The sequence below is a fragment of the Peromyscus californicus genome, unplaced genomic scaffold (assembly GCF_007827085.1).
Source record: "Peromyscus californicus insignis strain IS unplaced genomic scaffold, ASM782708v3 Scaffold_4__1_contigs__length_199733344, whole genome shotgun sequence".
Lineage (NCBI taxonomy): Eukaryota > Metazoa > Chordata > Mammalia > Rodentia > Cricetidae > Peromyscus > Peromyscus californicus.
This window is the reverse complement of record NW_026294562.1, coordinates 5,151,627-5,170,809: the sequence shown is the minus strand read 5'-3', so window position 1 is coordinate 5,170,809 and position 19,183 is coordinate 5,151,627. Positions and strand designations below refer to the sequence as shown.

The 19,183-nt window shown below is 43.5% G+C and overlaps 1 protein-coding gene across 2 annotated transcripts in view; it reads left to right on the top strand.

The window, feature by feature from the left end:
- The first annotated feature begins 2,114 nt into the window (after positions 1–2,114).
- Plekhs1 (pleckstrin homology domain containing S1) overlaps positions 2,115–19,183 on the top strand; it is a 38,067-nt gene continuing 20,998 nt past the window's right edge. For both annotated transcript variants that reach the window (XM_052762498.1, XM_052762497.1), the window contains exons 1-4: positions 2,115–2,360; positions 5,620–5,665; positions 18,325–18,413; positions 18,631–18,737. In XM_052762498.1, coding sequence (XP_052618458.1) covers positions 5,638–5,665; positions 18,325–18,413; positions 18,631–18,737 — 224 coding nt within the window. In that variant the 5' untranslated portion in view covers positions 2,115–2,360; positions 5,620–5,637. The remainder of the gene's footprint in view (positions 2,361–5,619; positions 5,666–18,324; positions 18,414–18,630; positions 18,738–19,183) is intronic.

The window sequence follows — 19,183 nt, the reverse complement described above, 5'->3', positions numbered from 1 at the left end:
ATACAACATGTGGCTGGTCCGCCTGTACACTGATGAGCCCTTGGCTTTGAACCAAGGACAAAATCATGCTGTGGCCTGAATGGGTACATGGAGTGCTTTGAACAAGGACAGAAATGAAATCCTGAGGATCAGAGAGATGGCAACCTATGTGGTTACCCTGGCCAGTCGGTATCAGAGCAAGATGAGAGCCCAGAATAACTGGTCCCAACTTAGGTCTCATAGATTACAAGGGAGGACATGCGAGCCACAGGGTCCGCAGAGACTGGAGTTTAATTTCTGTCCCTGGCTGTATGGCCTTCAGCAAGCTATTTCATCTCTAAATTATAGTTCCCTCTTTTTTAAATTAACAGGTCATCATTCCTACCCTACAAAATTGTTGAGATTAAATGATATGCTAAGTGAATTAAAAATCCCCAATAAACACTAGGTATTGTCATGTAGCACACACTATTCAGCTCTGATTTGGTGAGGGAGGAACAGGAAGTTAAAGAGCGGTCTCATGACAGAGTCCCATCATGAAATTAGCAAATTGATTGTCTGAAATTTTAAAGAAATTGCTTACTTGCAAAGATATTTGGTTGACAGTCTCGCCCACATTGTTGGCGATGATTAATGAGGAAAACCACGCTTCTGTCTCGTGGCATGTGTACGGATTTCTCACAGGGTTGTTATTGGATGTCAGCAGCAGACATCATTTTCAGTTTTACAGGTTGCATCTACAGTATAAGTGGCTTTCTTAGGCACCTGTGGGATATACTAAGCATCTTCCCTGAAAAGTTGTGTACGATTATTGGGAAATAAGAACAAAGACTGGAACGCAGTGGGATGGGTGGGTGAACGAGCAGACAGACAGGAGATGGAAAGTTCACGAGTCTGCCATCTGTTTGATTGTCATAAAGGAATTACAGATTGTAAAGTAATTCCCCTTTCCCTCAGTTAGGTCTTGCTATCAGCGACAGGCGGTCAGTAGCTCTGTGGTTGCTAGGGGAGACCAGCACAGTTTTTGAGGAACTGCTTAAGGCGCTAGGAACTAGTAAGATCTGGACAAAGATCCACCGTGGAGCTACAGAGTGCATCCAGGTCCAAGGCTGATTTTATCTCAGGAAATACATTTCAAGAAATGGTTTCTCCTAAAACAAGCAAAGCAAGTTCTGTGCAGCAGGTGAACAAATCAATCGCTTCTGCATGCCTGGAGCCCAAGAGTGGCCAAATAAGGAACCAACAAGACCCACACCCTCTATAGGTGTAAAAGTTAAACAACAGAGAAAGAACTTTGGCTGAAGGCTACCCAGCACTGTGCTGGCTGCTTTTTTGTATCTGAAGTCTTATTTTCTTGGGAAAGATTCTATGAAGTCAGAATTATCTATCCCAAAGCTGGGCATGGTTACACCTTCCTATAATCTCAGACTCAGTTCAAAACCAGCCTTGACTACCTAGTGAGTTCCAGGCTGGCCTCAGAAACAACGAGACCTTGGCTCAAAGGAAAAATGAAAGAATTAGCCATCCTATTTTTGCCAATGAAGAACAAAATTTGAAGTCTGAAAGGCTACAGCGTGAATATATCAAAGCTGATGGTAGCTGAGCCACGTCTGTGAGGGTGCCAAAGACACCGAACTTTCATTTCTAAAGGTGATGTAACACGCTAACTCATTAGCACTCTGCCATCTCCTCTAACTTTCTGAAGTATGAATTAAAATACAGGCAAGCCCCTCAGCTGGCCAATACCACTGCGCTTGTCAAATGGCCACTGTTTATGTAAGCTTCCTGCTTTGAAGAGGCCATGTGCTGGACATCATGCCTAGCCCCTCACCACACCGACAGAACTGCTCCAGCATGCATGAATGAGCCAATCTTCCTGGAAACACTTGAAGGAACGACTGTGTTAGAGAAGCCAGGCTTTTGTTTCCTCACCGGGTACAAAGCAATCCTGCCTCAGGAAGATGTGTTGCTAAGATACGGCTGGGTGGGAAGCAGAGGGTTGTTTCAGTGGTAGTCACTGCAGAAGGTCAAGGCTAGGTTGGCATTGTCCTCAATAAGAGTCATTGTTACTACGGTCCAAAGTCTTACAGGAATTTTTAAAATTTGTTTGCTTTTTTTCCCCTAGATACCTGTACCTTCAGGTGCAGTTCCATGCCAAACCACAAGAAGAATGAAAGCCCAGGACTTCCCCTGAGCACCGACTTCCATTGGCGTTTGGTACAAAAGTAAAATCTTCCCAAGGCCTGTGGAGAACTTCCTGCTGATTCACATTTCACACAGAGCCTGTACTTAACCCTCACCCTCACTCCAGCGCTCAGAGTAAACGTCAGGAGTGCCGGAGCCGTGAGGCCAGCACGTACAGAGAACAGCCCAGTGACCTGGTAAGTACTGCTGCTCTGTGACGGGTTTGGACTCTCAAGGTTATGGTGATCTGGGAGTTTTTTCACAATTGAGCAATTGCAAATTGGAATTATCCAATTTGAGAAGTCTTGATATTTTAGGCTTTTTCTTTATAATTTTCTTAGGCTATAGGACCAGAGGGAAAGAGGACCTCTTGGCATCATGCTTATCAAATGCCAACTTCCATGACAATAAGTAGGTCACGGAACAAATGAGAGAGCTTTCTGAATGAGATCAAAGAGCTAAATTGAAAAGGTATGCATAGGTATGGGGCTTGTCTGTTTATTTGGGGCCAGTGACAAGGAGTATAAGAAAAACTATAAAAAGATTACATTCTCCATTCTTTATTATTTTTTAGATAGGGTCTCACTATGTAGCCCTGGCTGCCCTAGAACTCATAGAGATCTCCCTGCCTCCACCTACCAAGTGCTGGGGTTAAAGCCATATGCCACCATACCCCTCACATTCTCCTTTCTTGAATAGCCAGAAGTACACAATCCTGAAGGTCAATTTTCAAGTTAGAATTTTGGCTCCTTTTCTGAATTCTTAATTCTGCAAAGACAAGTTGCTTAGTCTTTCTAATAAGTGTTACCTTGTTTGTGGCTGGATGTTACAGCATCATAAAAATAATTTAAGCTTTAGTGTTGTGATGAGGATCTGAGTGCACACTGTTTATAAGTATCTGGAATGTACTATGTTTCCCATAAATGCTAGCAATTATTAACAAGCATACAACCATAGACTATTCGAGACAGACGGGATTAGGTAGCTAGTGTTCCTGGTAACTGAACACCTATGATATGCTCTTAATAAGATTGGTTCCACGGAAGCTCACAGCAATTCTGGGAGTGGAGGCTTGGAAAGGTACTGTACTACTGTACTGGATTGAAAATCCCATCTTTCCTTATTGATGGGGAAGATATTTAAACCCAGACTCCACAGCTAGCATACCAAGCCATCACACCCTACAGCTTTATCTGTTGTGTCCTCTTGTGGTGGGTGGGGAGAAGACAGAAGAGCAGTCCCCATCAGCAGCATCAGAGCCCTTCATGGGTATCATAGGGCTAGATGAGTATCATTGGACTTCGCCATGCACAGTGCACAAGGAAAGTGGATGTCATTGGAAATATCCATGAGCATCCATGTGAGTTCTACCCAGGGGAACGTTTTGGAGGTTTCCATTTGTGAAATAAGCCCCCTCAGAACAAGGTAGTTCTGAGACCCCAAGTCACAAAGTATGCAAATGTATAAGTACCTTCAGGTCTCAGTGCCTGGGGTAAGTGCCTTCAGTACTCAGTGCCTGGAGTAAGTACCTTCAGGGCTCAGTGCCTGGGGTGCTTGCACGCTCCCTGGCTTTACTCAGAGCTCTGGTGCTGGGGAAGGATTAAACATGGATTCTGTACAAACTGTGAAGCATCAGGATGTTCTCAGACTAGTGTTATTGGGAAGATTTTATCCCTCCCCTTTACAGACAACAGGGGCTTTAAAAACAATTGCGTATTTTTATCAGGAAAAACAAAAAAATTTTTTTTCAAAGAACAGCCTCCAAACATTTTTCAGTAAACACATTGCTTTAAAATGTGTTGCTCACAACCGGTCTCCCTTGAAGAGCTGCAGGATCCACGTTCCATGCACCGTCACTCGCCAGGCTAACCACTGCATGCATGGACGGCTAAGTCTCTCGTGCGGAGGCCAGAGGAAAGGAAGGGTGTGTTGAAAAGCACTTCTTCTTAATGACTTCTCTAGGCAGTGACATTCTCACAATGAAAAGAAGCCCAGGGTATTTATTAAAAAATAGAATTTCAAATTAGTCTTGGCTAGCCTCAAACTCACAATGTAACTGAGGCTATCCTTGGAATGTGATCTTCCTGCCTCTACTTCTCGAGTGTTGGAATTACAGATGTGGCCAGAAAGTCATGCTTTTGACACAAAATTCTCAAGGGTAATTTGAAAATGCTCATTATAATTTCTAATTATTTGTGCCTTTGGAATGGAGGGTAAAGTATTAAGCAGGGTATCTTGTGAGTTCTTGTACAAAGCTGTTCTTCAAAGGAGCAAAGGCCTTTGGGCTCTCTAGCTCGGCATTCCATCCAAAGAAATGTGCCCATCACACCAGGTGAGGGCCAAGGGTGCCAGTTCTTCAACTATGCCCTAAGATGGCCCAGAAAGGTTGTGATTCGCTGAGATGATCACCTATGCTCCTACTCAGGACACCTCAAGAGGGGAAAAGCTCCTCCTGCCCGGGGGGTGGGGGGTTGGGGAGAGTGGGGGGTGGGGAGAGGGGTGTGTGTGTGTGTGTGTGTGTGTGTGTGTGTGTGAGAGAGAGAGAGAGAGAGAGAGAGAGAGAGAGAGAGAGAGAGAGAGAGAGAGAGAGAGAGAGAGAGGGAGAGGGAGAGGGAGAGGGAGAGGGAGAGGGAGAGAGGGAGAGGGAGAGGGAGAGGGAGAGGGGAGAGGGAGAGGGAGAGGGAGAGGGAGAGGGAGAGGGAGAGGGAGAGAGAGAGAGAGAGAGAGAGAGAGAGAGAGAGAGGGAGAGGGAGAGAGAGAGAGAGATTGAATAGCCAGGGAAACTCTCACACCAGCAAAGGCAAGGATTGAATGGGCTGATGGTAATTAAGGACAAAGGTCAGGAAAGGAGCAGTAACACCAGGACAGAGGGATGGAAACGGCCCTCTACCTTCTTCCCTGATTGCCCCAGACTCCCTGGTGCCTCCTTTTTCAGGGCCTTCCATTTTGAGGTGTTACTAATTCAAGGTAGAGGTTGGCCATAGACACAGTCCTAGTTCTCAAGCCCCCATCAGGCCTGCAGCCCTCACCCTGTGGAAATCCCTTCCACCTCTCAGTCCCCTAATCAGTGGTTCTCAGCCACTCAGATCTAGAGTTGAGAGACTGGCTCAGTCAGTAAAGGGTTTGCAGCTCAACCATGAGGATCTGACTTCTCTCCACAGAATCCACACTGAAAGGTGGGATGTGGTGGCACGTGCTTGTAATAGCAGTAGGGGAGGCAGAAATAGGCAGACTCCTGGAGCCTGCTGGCCAGTCAGGTGAGCTCCAGGCCAATGAGAGACCCTGTCTCAAAAACAAGTTGGATATCACCTGAGGACTCCATATACATAATACAGACAGAAAAGGCAAGAACCAGAATTGGTGAGGCCTGTCATGACTTCTGATGGCGCCATAGTTAGTCACTGTGGCCACTGACAAGAGCTGGAGGCTAACTTCTGTTTAACCCTCTTATGACAGGTAAGAAGAGCCATCCAGATGGAAGCCAGACCTCCAAAGAGTCCAGGTACCTAAGGGGTGCAATGTCAGAAGGAAACATCTTTCCACCAAAAATGATGAACAAGGTCCATCTGGTCACCCAGGACACAGACATCAGTGTCTGTTTTGTAGGGATGACAGATATGATTCTGGGACAGTGACTCTCGGGCTAGAGAAAGTAGAGGTTGTTGGATTCACTTACTATTTGTAAAAGTTGAATTATCTAGAAATTTAGCATTTTCTGATTTTCATTGGCTCAGTGTTCCACTTGTATCTTGGAGACAGTGCCTTTAATAAATTACAACCCAGTTAAGACTAGGATATATTCCCTTAATTTTGCATAAAATTCTCACTTAAGCTGCCTAAGTCGCCTGTTAGGGCTTATTAGGAGGGACAGTTCAGTACACATTGTGCAAACACTCAGTACACATTGCTTATACACTCGCATAATTCACTCCAGGAAAGTGGCTAAAACAGCCAAATTTAGGATGTAGCCACTTGAAAACAAATCATCCCATTCAACTCTAAAATGTTTACAAAGCCATTGCCCCTAACTGTGTGCTTCAGGTTGTGGGGATCTGTTGAGATGAGTCATTGTGCTCGAGGAACTTATAATCTACTGAGAAATTGGAAGAAACATGGGCGAGTAGCTGTATGGAGAACTTTAGCTCGGCACATATAATCGGGCCACAGTGTAACCATGGAATATGAACAAAGCGCTGTGGAAACTGGAGGGAAGGCTGAGGGAATGGGAATCCAGAGAAGTCTTATGAAGAAGTTGTTTGAGCTGCATCTTATCATGTGTGCTTACTTTTTAAAATTTTATTTGTATATATATATATGTGTATATATATATGTCTGGTGTATATATGTGTTCAGGTGGATGTGTGTATATGTGGAATGTTGAGTGTCTTCCTTATCATTCTCCACCTTATTGCTTAAGTCAGGGTCTTTTACTCAACCTGAAGCCCAGTGATTCAGCTCAGCTAACCAGCCAATGAGCTCCAGAGATCTGCTCTTCTCTGCCTCTCCACCCCCAGTGCTGAGGTTAAAATGCATGGCACCACACCTGCCTTGCATGGGTCCTGGGGATCCACGCTTGGGTCCTCGTACTTAGGTAGTAGACACTGAACTGTCTTCCCAGTCCTCTGTGGAAAGGGCTTTGGGGAGCTGAGATATAAAATTTTTTTACATATTTTTAATTAAAATGTAATCATATCACTTCCCCCACTTCCCTTTGTTCCCTCTTAGGCTCTCCCTCACCCCTTCTCTAACTGACGGCCGCTTTTTTTTTGATTTATTAGTGTTATAAAACATGCATGCACACACACATACATATGACATGCACACATACATACACACACATACATATGACATGCACACACACAGATGCACAAACATATAAATACATACAACTGCTGAGTCTATGTTTGTTGTTTATGTGTATATACTTTCAGGGCTGATCCCTTTTTGGTGGGTAGCCAGTTAAGGGGCTCATCCCTGTGAGATGCTAATTCTCCTTCTCTCAGCAATCATTAGTTACTTGTGGTTCTTTGTATTGGGGTGATACTCCATGAGATGTCCCCCTTCAGGATTAGCAAGTCTTTTGATACTGCCATTGTTTGGGTCTTACTTAAGCTGCCATTTCTAGGAGACAGTTTCACAGTAGACCTCCTGGTCCTCTGGCTCTTACCATCTTTCTGCCCCTTCTCCCTGTATGTTTCCTGAGCCTTAGGTGTAGGAGTTATGTTATAGATGTACCTACTGGGGCTGAGGTTGCCACAGCCCATTGATCTCTCATTGGATCCAGGTGTGGCTTTCTGTAATGCTCTCCATTTGCTGTAAAGGAAGGCTTCCTCAGTGAAAGGTTCTACTTGTCTGTGGGAACAAGGGTATGTTTTAGCATGTAGTTAGGAATTACGGTGGAGGTTCCCTTCTAAGATGCATGGCCTCGCTAGCCCCAGGTGGTTGGCTAGAGTTCTAGTACCAGGCATGAGTTCCCTCCAAGAAAAGGAAACACATCTCATCAGAAGAGATGGTGAGACCCAAAGCATGGGAGTGGTACAGAGGCAGGATGTGTCGGAGCAGAATGGTGCCATATGGTAGGATGGGGGACAAGGGAGGTTGAGGATGCCAGACCTTGGCCTCCTCTTGTAGATGTAACCAATTGTCTTATTAAATAAGAAACACAGAACCAATGCAAAGAAGAAAGCCAAGAGATCAGAGCTAAGAGCCTTACCCGCCTGCTGCAGTTAGCCTCTTCAGCCAAGAGACCTCTCCGAAAGAGACCTACTTCTTGTCTGTTTGTCTTTATATAGACTTTCTGTTCTGCCTTCTCATTGGTTGTAAAACCAACCACATGACTGCCTCGTCACTGCCTGTCTGTATAGACCTCCAGGTCTTCTATGGTTGGTATTGAGATTAAAGGCATGTGTCTCCAGTGCTGGCTGTATCCTTGAACACACAGAGATCTACCTAGCTCTGCCTACCAAGTGCTGGGATTAAAGGCGTGCACCACCAATGCCCAGCTTTTGCTATGGCTCTAATAGCTCTGACCCCCAGGCAACTTTATTTATTAACATACAATTAAAATCACATTTCAGTACAAATAAAATACCACCATATCCTCTGACTAGAGTATTTTGAGCACAGACTTGGCATGATTGTGCATTTTAGGCTGGCTTACCATTACCAGCTTTGCTGTGGTTTATTCATGCATCTATTTGAGGTGAATAGTCTGGTAAGTTTCAGTAGACCTACTCACCTGGGCAAGCTTTACCACAGTCAAGACAGTGAATGTCTCCCTCATGCTCAACTTTTCCTATGCCTTGTTGTAATCCTTCTCTTCAGCACCCAGTCCTTTGTCCCATGGCCTGGCTCTCGGTCACTCTGTTTGCTAGAGTTTTGCAAAAATGTGGACACACAGTAGACACTGTCATCTGGTTTCTTCTATGCAGCATAATTCTCTAATTCATAATTGATATTCAGCCATGGCATTGTCTTGGTCCCTTTCCCCTTTTCCATTGTATGGGTGTGTCATAACTGGGTGGTTCACTCACCATCTGGAAACATTAGGGTGTTTTCCGTCTTTATCATGAAAAGATCATATGAACATCTGTGTTTATATACAAATGTATATGCATATACATATATATGCACATACAGTACATGTGTGTGTCATGTATGTACATGTTTGTGTGGATGTGTGCATATATGCACACACACACACGTACAAGTGGAGCCCAGAGGTTGGCATCAAGTGTTTTCATTTATATTCTTTTAATTTACTTAGGAGTAGAGCGGCTGGGTCATACTGTAGAACTATGTTTAGCTTTTTTCAAATGCTTTTGATATTTTAGAAATATTTAGAGGCATAATTGACATACAATAGGTCCCTGTGTTTAAATCTACAATTAGATAAGGTTTGCCCTGTAGAAATACCATAAAGTGGGACTGTAGACCATAGTAGAACACTTGCCTAGCATTCATGATGCCTTAGGTTAAATTCCAAATATTGTCAAATTTAAATAAATAAATAAATAAATACCCCAAACTATCACCTCAGTGCAGATAATGAGCGTGACAATCAACCCTGCCTCCCTCTCTGCCATACATGTGGCGTTTCCTAGGCAACCACAGATCTCCTTTCTCTCTATATAAAGCTAATTTGTTATTCTAGAATTTTACATAAATAAAATCATAAATTACAAATACGCTTTGGGTTCTTCCTTCTTTCTTTTTCTTTGGAGACAGGGTCTCATGTAGTCCAGGCTGGCCTCAAACAGCCTCCTGATCCTCCTGCCTCCACCTCCCCAGCATCACATACATGTACCACCATGCTTTGTTGCTAGAGTTTTCCTGCCTGGCCCACAGTCAGGACAAATCTCTCTCACCCGCCAGTCCCAAGCCGCTCAAACCCGATCAAGTAAACAGAGACACTTATATTGGTTTCAAACTGTATGGCCGTGGCAGGCTTCTTGTTAACTGTTCTTACAGCTTAAATTAATCCATTTCTATTAATCTATACCTTGCCACGTGGCTTGTGGCTTACCGGTACTTTACATCTTCCTTGTCCTGATGGCGGCTGGCAGTGTCTCCCACTCAGCCTTCCACTCCCAGCTCTATTCTCCTCCTTGTCCCGCCTATACTTCCTGCCTGGCCACGGACCAATCAGTGATTTATTTACTGACCAATCAGCAACACATTTGACATACAGACCATCCCACAGCACCTCCCCTTTTCTTTTCTTAAAAAGGAAAGTTTTAACCTTTACACATCTCCAAAGTCAGCTTGGAGTATTTGGGAATTTGGGCGTAGCTTCTCTTACTACTTCCTGCTGGAGGGGGGTGCTGTATCTTCTGGGGAAACAAAGAAAATTTTAGGATCATGGAGTAGTCCGTGAGGCTGTATCATCTGAGCCAGTTGCCTTGAGACGGTTCTGGATGTTGGATCATCTGGGCCATGGTGTCATCGGAGACCTTTCAGGGGGTCTTGGCTGGTCAAACCTGATGTATCTTACTCTGGAACAAATCCATAGCCTCTTGCTTTCTGTGGAAACAAAAGAGACTCTTTTCCAAAGCAACATATCCTTACATCCAAATTTTGAAGTCAAAGTATCTTTAAAATATACATACTGGTTTAACTCAGCTTCCTTTACAATCAAATATCTCTCTGTAGTTAAGAATCCCAAAGACAACACAATCCAGACTCTCTGTGTAATAGTCATCTCTACGTGGCTTATTTTTTATATTAATTTTACTGTCTCTTTAAAGACTTTATTTTTTTTTAAAACCATGTATTTGTTTCTATACTGTATATATCACCTTTTTTGTCTCTTTTAAGCCTACGTATATTTTACACACATTTTAAACTATTACATCTGAATCTGTCTTATTATGAATCTGTTGCTTTAAGCTGCAGCAGCTGTGGCTGCTGGCTCCGCCCACCTCAGCTTCCCAACATGGCGGCGGTATGCTTACCGCCAGCTCTGGGAGCTATCGTGGGTCTATGCTTTTATCCAAGCAGCATGTAGCTCAGAAACCTCTTTTTTTGTTTTGTACTAGCAAAGGCTAAATCCACAATGCAGCTTAATGTGCCATTTGCAGAGACTTCATTCCCGCCATACTGCAGGTCGAGCGCGCACGCCAGCAACCCGCCAGTAGCTCAAACCGGCAGCTGCCGCTCATTTGAGAGAGACAATTAGGAACTGTTTTTAGCTCCGTTTTAGAATCTTTTTTCTCAGGTTTTAGGTGGAAACTCTTGCCACCACGTTGGACGCCATTTGTAGCTGGAGTTTTCCTGCCTGACCCACAGTCAGGACAAACTCTCTCATCCGCCAGTCCCATAGCCACTCAGACCCGACCAAGTAAACACAGACACTTATATTGGTTACAAACTGTATGGCCGTGGCAGGCTTCTTGCTAACTGTTCTTACAGCTTAAATTAATCCATTTCTATTAATCTATACCTTGCCACGTGGCTCGTGGCTTACCGGTACTTTACATCTTCCTTGTCCTGATGGCGGCTGGCAGTGTCTCCCACTCAGCCTTCCACTCCCAGCTCTATTCTCCTCCTTGTCCCGCCTATACTTCCTGCCTGGCCACGGACCAATCAGTGATTTATTTACTGACCAATCAGCAACACATTTGACATACAGACCATCCCACAGCAATGCTTCATTGATATGACGCTGGGGATTGAACTCAGGGCTTCATGCATACTAGGCAAACATGTGGTGATATATTGTGTCCCCCAAATATATTATTCAGCCTAATAAAGCTTATTTGAGAATCAGAGGGAAAAGCCAGCCACTATATTAAACACAGAAGTCAGGCAAGGATAGCACATACCTTTAATCCCAGCATTTGGGAGTCAGAGATCCATCTGGATCTCTGAGTTCAAGGCCACACTGGGAACAGAGCCAGGCATGGTGGCACATGCCTTAAATTCCAACACTAGTTAACCATAGAGGTCTGGAGGTCTGTACAGACAGACAGGAAGTGACAGAGCTGGACAGAAAGAGGAAGTGATGTAGCTGGATGGAGAAAGGAAGTGAGATGGCAGGGACAGAAAGGACATATAGGGGTGGGTATACAGGAAGTAACTCTCTCTGGAAGCTGAGGAGTTGGTGAGGTGAGGTTGGCTGTGACTTGTCCTATTCCCTGATCTCTTGGCTTTCACCCTAATATCTAGCTCTGGCTTTTTATTAATAAGACTGTTTAGCAATTCGTCTACACACAACCACTTTGCCAACTGAGCTGTATTCCCAGAAACTAGTTTGACACTAAATATAAATGTTTGAGATTCACCTATTTTGTTGCATATATAAGTAGTTTGTTTCTTTTTCATTCCTAAGTAGTATTCCTGTGCATAGGTCTATCACAATTCATTAGTCCATTGACCTACAGCGAACTGGCTTGCTTCCAGTCTTTATCATAAGTAAAACTGCCATAAACATTTGTGAAAAACCTGTATGTGATCACACTTACCTTAACTTTAGAGCATTTAATGTGTGTGTGTGTGTGTGTGTGTGTGTGTGTGTGTGTGTGATGCGAGGGATTAACTCAGAACTATTCACATGCTAGGTAGGCACTCAACCTCTGAGCTACGGCCTTAACCTTCCTTTAACTTTGCAACATATTTAAGGAAAAGTGCACAGTTTAGTGAGATGTAGCACATCCACAATGCTGTACATCACAGCATCTACCTAATTCTAACACATCCTCATCACTCTAGAATAACAGTCCTTATCCAGAAAGCAGTTCCTCTCCGCTCTCCCACCCCGAGTGCATGTCAGCCAGCTGTCTGCCACTGACACAGACAAGTGTCTTCTCCCATTCTCATTCGCTGAACCAACTTAATGGTTTGTAGAGCCCAACTTCAGTGTTTTGTGTGTGAATGCACAGTGATTCTAGGAGGGTTTTGTGAAGGACAGACATGGTACTCTGTCCATGGAATGGCCTTGGCTACTGATATGTGGGTTTATTTCTGGATTCTCCATTTTTTAGCTTGGTCTGTGTGTCTGTCTTCATACCATGCTCTTGATTCTTACAGGTTTGTAGAAAGATTCTTTTTAAAAAATATATTCATATTTCTTTTATGTATATGAGTGTTTTGCTAGCATGTCTGTATATACACCATGTGCATACCCAGTGCACGTATGTGCATCTTGTGCATGCCTGGTACACAGGGAAGCCAGACATGAGTATTGGATTCCCAGAAATTGGAGTTACAGCCAGTTGTGAGCTGCCATGTAGGCACTGTGAATTAAACTTGGGTCCTCTGCAAGAGCAACAAGTGCTCTTAACTACTGAGCCATCTCTCCAACTCTGTAAGGCTTGGTGTTGTTTGTTTTGGAGAGCTGAATACTCTTTACTTTTCAACATTGTTTTGGCTATTCAAGGCTATTGAGAAATCTGCATGATAGTATGAATGAGCTTTTCCATTTATGAAAAATGCATTAGAATTCAGATTAAAAAATTGCATTGAATCTGTAGATTGTTTTTGGGGTAATTTCTAATATGTCATTATTAAAAATATTGTATTTCAATACATGAATGTGGGAATGGGATGATTTCCATTTATTTATCTTGTCTTAAATTCTAGTAAATTTCAGTATATTAGTCTTTCACCACTTTGGTTAAATTTATCTTTATGTGTTTTGTTTGGGGAGGTTCTATGATAAATGGAAATACTTTATTTTCACTTTCAGATTATCTGTTGCCACTTTATAGAAATATGAGAGATGTTGTATAGTGACTCTACTTACCACTGAATTTGTTCATTACCTCTTAGATTCTACCACAGGAAATCATGGTAGATCATGTCACCTGTAAAGATAGTTTTACTTCTTTCCAGTTCAGATGCATGCTCAACTGCTCTGCATTGGGTAAATGCGAACATTTTTCTCTTGCCCATAAGCTTAGAGAAAAGGTCGTAGTCTTTAGTGTTATTTACAGATCTAAAACAAAAGTAGATATCTTGGATTTGGTTGAAGGAACTTCCTTCTCTTTCTAGTTGACCGAAGTTTCTGTCACGAAGAGTTATGCTGTGCACAGGAGAACAGGACCAGCCAGTCTGCCGCTGTGCTCTATAAATGCCAACCAGGTTAAGCCATTGGTGCTGTTGCTCGAGCTGCTGTATCCTGACTGATTTTTCCCTTATGTGTTTTCTCTGTTACTGAAAGCTTTCTAAACCGGTGACTGCCATTTTGTTTTTGTTTCTAATTTTTCTTTGCAGATTTCGCATCATACATCTCGATTCCATTCATCTCCCCATCCCTTCGCATCTGCCCTCTGCCCTTGTAACCAACCACCCCCAAGATAAAACAGAATAAAATTTAAAAGAAAAGAAAAAGAAAAATCTCATCATGGAAGCTGTAGTGTCTGCCCTTTAGTCCATTCATCTTTACTAGCAAGTGTTCATTGCAATGAGTCATTGGTCTGTTTCAAGGCCTCTGGTTTCTGCTACACTATTAATACTGGGCCATCACTGGGACTCCTTTTGGATATCCTGTTGTTGTCCTGTGTCATGGAGATCCTGAAGCTTTGGGTCTGCAGGACCAGTCCCTTCAGGTGCTCCAGCAGATCATAGATGGGGTAGATGTTGGATGGGCTAACTCATGGTTCTGGGCTTGGGTGGTTGCTGGGTTGGTCAGCTCACCAGCTCTCCCTCATCCTCACCACCAGGGTGAGCTCTCCAATGCTGCCCTGGCTAGCTCACCCAATGCAATACGCAGCAAGGGGCGGGGCCAGTTCTCCTGCTCTCATGCCCTTAGGGCTGGCTCACCCACACCTATGCCACCAGGGCCAGCTCTACTGTGTTGCCCAGATGAGGTGCAGGGGCCACTCTCCTGAGTGCTGCCGCTGGTGAGAGGCAGGGCCAGCTCTCTCTCTCATGACCTCAGGGCCGGCTCTTCCACCTGCCCCGGGCAGTGAGAGGTAGGGTGAGGAGGGCACCTCTCCCTTGCCCATGCCACCATATGGCAGATGAGGGGCAACGCCAGATCTTCCACACTCATGTTCCCAGGTGGGTTCACCCATACCCCTGTCAACGGGGTCAGCTCTACTGTGCTGCCCAAATGAGGTCCAGGGCCCACTCTCCAGAATGTTGCAGTTGGTGGGGAGCTGGGTCAGCTCCCCCCGCCTGCCTCAGGTGGTGAGGAGCAAGGGGGAGGGCGCCTTTCATTTTGAATGTGCCTATTTTTCCTTGTAATTTTGTTAGGTTTTGCTTCATGTTTGAAGCTCTGTTACTGGGTACATACATGTTTACTGTTATTATATCTTCTTGGGATTAATTGACTCCTATATTATTATAAGATGACCTTCTTTGATTTCTGGTACTATTCCTTGCTTTGGAGTCTGCATGATATACCATAGCTACTCCGCTTTCTAATGACTTGGGCTAACACGGTGTATTATGCTGCCTAGGATTTTGTTTGTTTGTTTGTTTGTTTTCTACTTTACGGGGAGTAGAGCCATCTGAGAAGGAAACTCAGTTGAGAGAATGCCCCGTCCATATTAGCCTGCTGGGGACATTTTCTTGCTAATGATTGATGTGGGAGGGCCCAGCCCATTGTGGGTGGTGCCAACCCTGGGCAGATGGCCTTGACTTGTATAAGAAGAGTCTAAGCAAGCCATGAGGAGCAAGCCTGTAAGCAGCATCCTCCATGGCTTCTGCTTCAGTTCCTGCCTCCAGGTTCGTGCCTGGAGCTCTTGCCCTGAACTTGCTCAGTGATGGAGTGTGACCTGAGGGAGAAGCTGAACAGACTCTCCCCTCCCCAGGGTGCTCTCGCTCCTGGTGTTTTATCACAGCAATGGAATCCCTAAGACATGCATCATTTTTTTTCTTTTACTTGTGCCTCTTACACTTACGTGGTTCTTAGAGGCAGCATAGAGTTGGATTTTGCTATTTTATCCAATTTGACAACTTCCTTTTAATTCAGATGTCTGGACTATTTAAATTTTATGTGACTGTTGTGTTCAGGCTTGACAGTACCATATTGCTGTTTTCTATTTTCCTCATTTGCCATCCACCCCCTCCACACACACACACACACACACCACCTTTTCTGCTTTCTTTTGAGTTAATTGAGCACTTTTAATTTTACTGCATCTCTTATTAGCTTATTAAACTGTGCTATATTATTTTAGCCTATATTAAATACTATATTTAATGTTACTTTCGTGTTTATATATTTTTAAACATATAACAGTCTAACCCCAAGTAATGGTAGATTGGTTCACAAATAATCCAGGCTCATTACAGAGATGTAATCTCATTTTTATTCCCTGGCCTGTTATTGGAATTCACATTATTCACACACCATTATAATCTGCACAATGCATTGCTATTTTTGTTTAGCTAGTTGAATTATTGAGTGCTTTAAATAATAAGAAAAATCACCTCACACATTTAGCCTTGTAGTTTCCAGTTCTGCATGCCTCTGACACATTCTGAAGGACTGTAGTCTCCATCGGTGTTCTGCATGCCTCTGGTACATTCTAAGGGATTTTCATTAGCATCATTTCTGATAATGGAAGCTTCCTGATGATGAAACTCTTTCAAAATTTGCATATCTGAAAATATCTTCAAATTGCTTCCATATTTAAAAGATGTATTTGCTGCTTATAGAACTTTGAATGGCAGCATTTCTTCGGTGTGTATAATGCTCTGCATTTTCTTGTTTATATTTGTAATAAGAAATCAAGCAGTTATGGCTGGAGAGATGGCCAAGCAGTGAAGAGCATTGACTGTTCTTCCGAAGGACCCAGGTGTGGTTGCCAGCACCCACATGGAGGCTCACAACCATCTGTAACTCCACTTTCAGGGCATACGACACCCCCTTCCGGCCCTCTCTGGCACCAGACGTGCATGTGGTACACAGACATGTAGGCAGGCGAACCACTCATACACGTGAATAGAATTTTAAAAAGAAACAGAGCATTTTGTTGCTTATCCTTGCTATGTATGGACGGTCTTTTCTCCACTGCCTGATTTTGAGATGTTTCTCTGGTGACATGGTTTTGAGCATCTTGATTTTGAGGAACTTGGGGTGTGTTTCCTTTCCCGTGTCTTGTGTTTCATGAGGTTCATTGAATTGATTGGGTTTTGGTTTATAGTTTTAAGTTTGTAAAACTTTTAGAATTGTTTCTTCAAAAAAATTTTTTACCCCCCCCCCCTTTTTTAAGGGATTCCAGCTGCTTGGGTATCAGACCACTTGAGACTGTCCCTGGTGCGTGGGCTCTCTCTTCATGCTTTGGGCTTTTGTTTACTTTGCTTGTTTTGATACTCCCTATTGCTATGAGTTTGGGTACACTTCTGTAGTGTTCCATTTTCTCTCACAGCCCCTGGTGTAAACCCCCCTGCCTCAAGATTGTTTTCGTCTCTCGGAGTTCATTTTGGGTCTTTCTAACTCATGGATCTCCCAGGATTTGACAATAGCAGTAGATGTCTCGGCAAATCTCTGGCATGTCTAAGACGGTGCCAGTTCAAGGTCTGCCTTGATTGATTAGTTATTAGTTATTACATTGTCACTTCTGTCTGCCTCTTCTGATTGCCTAGTGCCTTTGACCGCTTGCCAGACATTGCAAATTTTACCTTATTGGGACTGAATATTTTTTTATTCTTGTAAATCTTAAGTTTCTTGGAAACAACTTGATCTTCTAGACTTGCCTTTATGATTTGTTAGGTGGGTCTGGCACAGTCCTCAGTCCCATGAATTACAACCTTTTCCAGCAGAGCTGGAAGGAATAGGCATTTTTTTTGTCCTAGGTGGGTGCTCTAATCTTTTCTGATCCTTCTGTGGCACACACATGTGTAGATCAATAGTCCTGGTATGTGAGAAGGAGGAGCATGTGCGCACACACACACAGTTTAACAAATAAAAACAGAAATACCTGATGTGGAAACTGGGGTGGCAGAAGCCATAAAGAGGATCCTAAATATTAACTGTTTGGTTGTAATTCCTGGAATTAAAGTCAGTTATTATTATTATGATGATGATGATGATGATGATGATGATGATTTTGTAGTTTCTAAACTGTCTATACAAAAGGCTGTTACTCTCTGTTAGGAAAACGGTGCTGTTAAAATTGTGGTTAAGGGCACATTTTACTCTCACATCACAGGCTGTAAGTCTGGTTTGCCTTTGGGTTCAGAAAAGACAGACCTTACCAAAGGCTCAAAGCCTGCTGGGTGAAAATGGAGGCCGGGTTGTGTAATAGAGCAGCTGAGACTGTGGTACCCGGCACGTTGATGAGGCCTCTCTACTGAACTTCCCTCTCTGTGGCCACACCCCCTCTTCCCACAACAAAGAGAAAAGTGCCTCCTGCCTCTTTTCACCAGACTGGTTCTGCTTTGATTCGCTGTGTCAAAAGGTGATTCACAGGTTACCTCATTGTTGAAATGAGAAAGGAAACAACCCTTTGCTCACACCTAGGGACCCAGGGCCAGACTGCAGAAGTGGAGTCCGGCAGGTGTGCTGAGTGACCCACATCCAAATGATGGCCCTGTTCCTCACTTGGTTTTTTGTTGGGGTTTGGGGGTGGGGGTTGGGGAAGCAGCTATTGTGTGTGTTCTTTTGAATGACTGAATAATTTGAAGTTAAACAATGTTTTCCAAAGGAAGCTGTTCTTTTCTGAAATTTATGAGAGAACAAATTGAATCCTCTTCACTTTCTTTTATTAGGCAAACAATTTACATTTGATTATGAAAGTGAAGCCCACAAACAAGATTACTTCATTAAGTCTCCGCCTCCTCAGCTCTTCTTCTCTGCAGTAAGTGATCACTGGTTTAACCAGCCTCCCACCAGCCTCAGGAGCATGTGAAAAAAAGTCCCTGCTCTTCTGAGTTAATGGAACAGCAAAACCTTTTCTTTTTTTTCTTTTTCTTTTCTTTTTTTTTTTTTTAGCTGAGGATTGAACCCAGGCTTGTGCTTGCTAGGCAAGCGCTCTACCACTGAGCTAAATCCCCAACCCCCTTTTCATTTTTCAGACCTCCTGGAAAAAGCGCCTTTTTATCCTGTCCCAGAACGGGGGAAAGGGCCTGAGTCTTTCCTATTACAAAGACCATCAACATCGAGGCTCCATCGAACTCGATCGGTGTGTATCCAAACCAGGAAACCTGCACAACTGCAAATGTGCCCAAGTCAGACGCTAAACAAGCCGCACAGAAACTTAACCCTGAGCATCTGACCAAAAGCCTCAGACCTGCTAGAGCATTGTGTCTCTAAAAGAACTGAAGTAATGAGTGCTATGGGTAAAAGTGAAGTAGTTACTTCATATTGTATGTTATAGCTGGTGAATTTCTAATTCCTAAGCATTTGGTTGAGGGCTTTGTCTCACTTAGTTTTTTGATGAGATAGAGCTCCTGAAATCCAATTTCATAGAGCCAAAGCAGAGTTTAAGAAATATTTAGATAAAGTATTCTTTGTCTTTTCTGAAGAAATCATGTACCAGAAATATTGCAAAATATAGTGATTTATGGACTCGGGGATCCAACCCAAGTAGAAAGTTCTGGATTGAACTTCAAGCAGAACAGTATTTTC